Genomic DNA, 5,417 nt, shown 5'->3' on the forward strand with positions numbered 1-5,417 from the left:
CAAAAATTATATATATATATATATATATATATATATATTTCAAATATATGCTATTTTGAACCTTCTAATTATCAGATTATCCTGAAAAAAAAATCGTTTGAAAATATATTAAAATAGAAAACTTTTAAATTTTAATAATTTTTAAATTGTAATAATATTTCACAATATTACTGTTTTTACTGTATTTTTGATCAAATAAATGGCACCTTAGTGAGCATGAGCGACGTCTTTTAAAAACATAAAAAATCATACTGATGCATTAAACAATCATGTAGTTGTGTCTCTCGGAGTATGTAAGCATTCAATCTTTTTATATTCACCTTCTAACAATTGTAAATTATTTATAAAACTTGATTGTTGTACTGTATCTGTATTTCTGCATTGATAATCTTATAACTGCCATGAATTAAAGTATGATACAACTGGCTCATTCTTCCATAATAGCTATTTCTCTCACTTTGTTTTGTCCTGTCAGTATAACTTGATTTGCTCATAACATTTACTCATTGCTCATTATATGGCATTCATTTTTTCTTTCCAAGCACCTGTTAAACTACTCAACTTCATTTTCAAATATTATGCTCCATCTTTTGGCTTTAGTTAAGCTAAAATAGGAGAACAGGTCTGGAATAACTGGCTAGTTTCTATTCCGCTTTAGCAAACAAACTTTCAAGACAAACTATGTCTTGAAAGTGCATAAACACATCAACCTGCAGGTATTCAGAGGATCCCTAAAGTACTTAAAAGCTTAAGCTCTTTTGGGATGTTTACCTCATAAGTTCCTGCTGTGATATTTGACATGTCTGTATTGTGGATCCCGCAGCCGCTTCAGCCTCACGTCAGAGTTTGGGACTCCGTCAGTCTGTCCACGCTGCAGATCATCGGCCTCGGCACCTTTGAGAGAGGAGTTGGATCCCTCGCTTTCTCTAAAGCCGTGAGTCTAACATCAGCTATCTAATTTGAATTGATTTCATTGTTTAATTAGCATTGCCTAACAAACATTTTGATCATTGATAAGAATTTTTTTATTTTTTTTTCTAAATTATTCTAATATTTTTCACAGTCTTGCACTGCGCTCTTCCTGGATCTGGGTCATGTTTGCATTATTTTTTTTTTTATTCCAACTGCCAATAATGCTAACCTTGAAATCAGGATATGCCATAAAATAATATCATGTCTGTGCAAATCGACTGAGAATTGAACAATATTTGTAATTTGGCTCAGAGGAAGATAGGAATTTTGTTGCCTTGTGACAGTTTTTTTCTGGTGACTACTGGATAATACAAGACTTCTTCACCTTACAAATGGTGGAAAACCTCAAGTTTTTATGAACCTGGTTGTTTCAACATCAAGCACTGCAATCTTTGGTCATTTTGAGTGACTCTATTTGAATGAAGTGCAAATATATAAACAGCTCTTTTATGGGGAGACTGAAGAAACCGAAAGTGTTGTGATTGAGTGTTTGTTTGTAAACAGTAATTTTATCTAAATTGTTAGAGTATGGATTTGTGATGCTCAACCTTTGTGTGTGTGTGTGTGTGTGTGTAGGACTCAGGCATTCATCTCAGTGTGATTGATGACTCTAATGAGCACATGCTCACTGTGTGGGACTGGCAGAAGAAATCAAAAATCGCTGAGATTAAGGTACGTGGACACTTCTTTGATTCATTTGGTTCTCTTGTCTCACATATCACCACTCGCTTCCTCTTTTACCATCTCCCTTCCTTTGTTCCTTTCTTTTAGATTTCTTAGCCCTTATCTTGTTTCCTCCTCCTCCTTTCTTCTCAGCCTTTTTCATCTCGTTTCAGATGGCTTCCTTCTTGTCCTTTTATGTTTTGCCATGTCTGTTCCATTTGTACCCGGTTTCCCTGCACATTCCTCTTTTGCTTCTTCTCATCTCTTTGTTCTTCATGTAATGATTTTGCCAATATACTGTTTTATCAGACAACCAATGAAGTGGTCTTAGCGGTGGAGTTTCACCCGACTGACGCCAACACCATTGTCACATGTGGGAAATCCCATATCTTCTTCTGGACCTGGAGCGGTTCCTCACTCACCCGCAAACAAGGCATCTTTGGCGTAAGGATACCAATGCTTATATTTCTCATTGGGGAATTTAAAAAGAAAATAGTTCACCCAAAAATAAAAATTTGCTGAATATGTACTCACCCTCAGGCCATAAAAGATGTAGATGAATTATTCTATCATCAAAATTTTGAAGAAATTTAGCATTACATCACTTGCTCACCAATGGATCCTCTAGAGTGAATGGGTGCCGTCAGAATTGAGTCCAAACAGCTGATAAAAACATCACAATAATTCACTCGTAATCCTACTCTGGTCCATCAGTTAGCATCTTATGAAAAACTGCCTGTTTTTAAGAAACAAGTCCATCATTAAGGCACTTTAACTTTAAACTGTCGATTCTGGCCAAAATATCAATCCATAATAATGCTTCCTCTAGTGAAAAAAGTCCATCCCTTATTGTCCTCTCACATCACGACTTTTTCACTGGAGAAAGCAATAATAAACGAATCGATTCAGAACTCTGATTCATTTATTATTTAGCATAATTACTCAGAAGAGTCCATGGAAGACTCCATGTTGCATTATTTTTAAAATTGAAATGTTTTAGTTAAAATATATGTACTGCAGGTAAATATATATATATTTTTACTATATACTTTGTTATATTGTTTCATATATTTGAGCTCATTTAGTGAATATCAATGTGAAAAAACATACCATAATTATTTTAACTAGATTTTTACGGATTGGGGAAAAAAATCGCCGTGTCAGACCATTTCAGAGAAAATACAGTAAATATTGAGGCGTGTCAAAAAAATATCAAGATAAATTTTATTTAAGCAACATTTCCCAGCCCAAGAAACATTTCTTGACTAATGCTGTAGTCAGCTTGATGTACAAAGCACAGACTAGTACATAGTACATGGAGTTTATAAAACCTGAGTTCACATTTAATACTTTTGTTTGTGTGTCTTTGACAGAAATATGAGAAGCCAAAATTTGTGCAGTGTTTGGCTTTTCTCAATAATGGAGACATCCTGACCGGAGACTCAGGAGGAATCATGCTGATATGGACCCGCAGCACCGCTGAGGCACACACACACACACACACAGGCACAGACATTATTAGCACTGCCAACATACTAAAAGACATACTTCACCCGAGAATTAACATTCTCCTAATTTTTCCATCATCACCTGCATTTCCTTACAAAAAGTACTTTGGTGGCAAGTTATAGTATCCTCCACCAAATGCAGTATGATCCGCTGCTATGCAGCACGCTCTGAAACCAAAGAGACTAGAGAAGTTCCCGCTCACCATAAAAGAAAATAAAGGAAGTAGAATGAGGCCAGATGCATGTAGGGTCAATGCATAGCCACATTATGTTCTACCAAAAGACACATGTCATATTAACAGTAGCAGATAAGTTACTGCACAGGTCAGGAAAGGCTGTAGGATTTACAACTCTGACAACACACTGCTATAGGAAATCTTTGTTTATTTCTTATGTCATGACTGTGAAAATTACATGAAAAGCTCAGTTTATGATTGCCATTCCATAGTTTGTTTTACTTCAGTAGTAAAATACACTCAGTTAAAAAGAGGAATTTATTACACTATGGTAAATGCAACATATACAACCTCGCTGCCCCTCACATTTGACCTACTACGGCCCATGTGTGCTCAAGTTTATGTAAAATAATCATTTCTTTGCAACAAGTCTCTTATGCTCACCAAGGCTGCATTTATTTGATCAGAAATACAGTAAAACAATATTATTGTGAAATAGTATTACAGTTAACCGTTCTGTTTAAATGTATTTTAGAATGTAATTTATTCCTGTGATGCAAAGCTGAATTTTCAGCATCATTACGCCAGTCTTCAGTGTCACGTGATCCTTCAGAAAACATTCTGATATGCTGTTTAGCTGCTCAAGAAACATTTCTTAATATTATCAGTGTTGAAAACAGTTGTGGTATTAGAAAATATGTTAGTATCATGGCACTTTGAGGTACCTTATTAACGTTTTGTTTCGTCAATACTATAATGTATAATGTTAATGAGGCCAGCATTCATTTCAGGAAAACAGTGACGTAAACAGAAACTTCTAGAAACCTGTGGCAGAGAGTAGCTTTCAAGAAGACTTTCAATGGAAGGGCACAGCTCGTGAAATGTGATGTGACTGAAACTGTGTTTACATGCACACATGCTAGTGTCTGTGCGCACAAGTTGACAGATTGTTTTCTCTGTGTTGATCCTGGAGTTGTAATGGTTTTCACTGGCATGCTGTGGAACTGGATTGGCTGCACCACAGGCTGAAACTCTGCCAACTCCTGCTCGTTTATCACTCCTTTATTTACCCCCTCAATCTGTACAGTGCAGTCCTGTGACACAGCACCCCCTAAAGGATGGAAACTACTACTACTACTCCCAATCACAGAGCCCAATCGAGCACTTGTAGTAGTTTTACTTGATACTTTGAAATGAAATTCTTCGTTAATCTATAAAATCTGTAACTTTCAAAACTCAAACTCTTTCCTGAGTCCAAAGAAGTGCATTTATGGAAGTTCAGCTGCCTGTAGCTCATCTCAAACTTCTACATAAACAAATGAATACATAAGCACGACTGCTTATATTTACATATTAGTGACACTTGATCCAGAAGCTTGGCCCAGTGTTATTGCACTACCATTCAAAAGTTTAGGGTCAGTAAGATTTGATATATTGAATGAAATGAATACTTATATTCTGCAAGGATGCATTAAATTGATCAAAATTAACAGTAAAGACTTTTGTCGGCGCCGATGGCCTCGTGGGCAGCATGCCGACATATAGCGCTTTTGCGCTTCGGGCGTCCCGAGTTCGAGTCCCGGCTCGTGGACCTTTCCCGATCCCACCCCCCTCTCTCTCTCTCACCCACTTCGCTTCCTGTCGACCTACTGTCCTATCTAAATAAAAGGCATAAAACGCAAAAAATAAATCTTAAAAAAAAACAGTAAAGACTTTTGATTAGGGATGTTCATTTCGGTTATTTTTCCTAACCGACAACCGACGCTCGTTAACCGATTGTTAACCGTTAACCGACAAGATTATTTTAAATTAGAATTGAATTAAATTAGAAAGGATAAGTGTCTGTGACCCGTTAAAAATACTAACATTTGTTTTCCGGGGATTAATTTTACATGCGCAAAAAGCAGCAAACAACAGAACATAAGGATTCACATGGCCATCCTATCACATCACACACCTGCAGTGCTTCTGCCAGCGGAGAAAAACATAATAAAGCAAGGCTATATATATACGAATAAATAGGCCTATACGAGAAACATATTTTTACTTAAATAATAAATTAAGAAAATGAAAGAAAAACTGTGCAACAAGTAGCCTA

General features: G+C 36.2%; 1 protein-coding gene across 1 annotated transcript in view; it reads left to right on the top strand.

The window, feature by feature from the left end:
- The window catches only part of LOC107739484 (echinoderm microtubule-associated protein-like 4), a 66,209-nt gene that overhangs the window by 42,881 nt on the left and 17,911 nt on the right, over positions 1-5,417 (top strand). Inside the window, exons 12-15 of the mRNA XM_016551611.1 lie at positions 824-934; positions 1,549-1,644; positions 1,945-2,079; positions 3,009-3,119. Coding sequence (XP_016407097.1) covers positions 824-934; positions 1,549-1,644; positions 1,945-2,079; positions 3,009-3,119 — 453 coding nt within the window. The remainder of the gene's footprint in view (positions 1-823; positions 935-1,548; positions 1,645-1,944; positions 2,080-3,008; positions 3,120-5,417) is intronic.

Source organism: Sinocyclocheilus rhinocerous, unplaced genomic scaffold (assembly GCF_001515625.1).
Source record: "Sinocyclocheilus rhinocerous isolate Xijiao unplaced genomic scaffold, SAMN03320098_v1.1 scaffold345, whole genome shotgun sequence".
NCBI classification, from domain to species: domain Eukaryota; kingdom Metazoa; phylum Chordata; class Actinopteri; order Cypriniformes; family Cyprinidae; genus Sinocyclocheilus; species Sinocyclocheilus rhinocerous.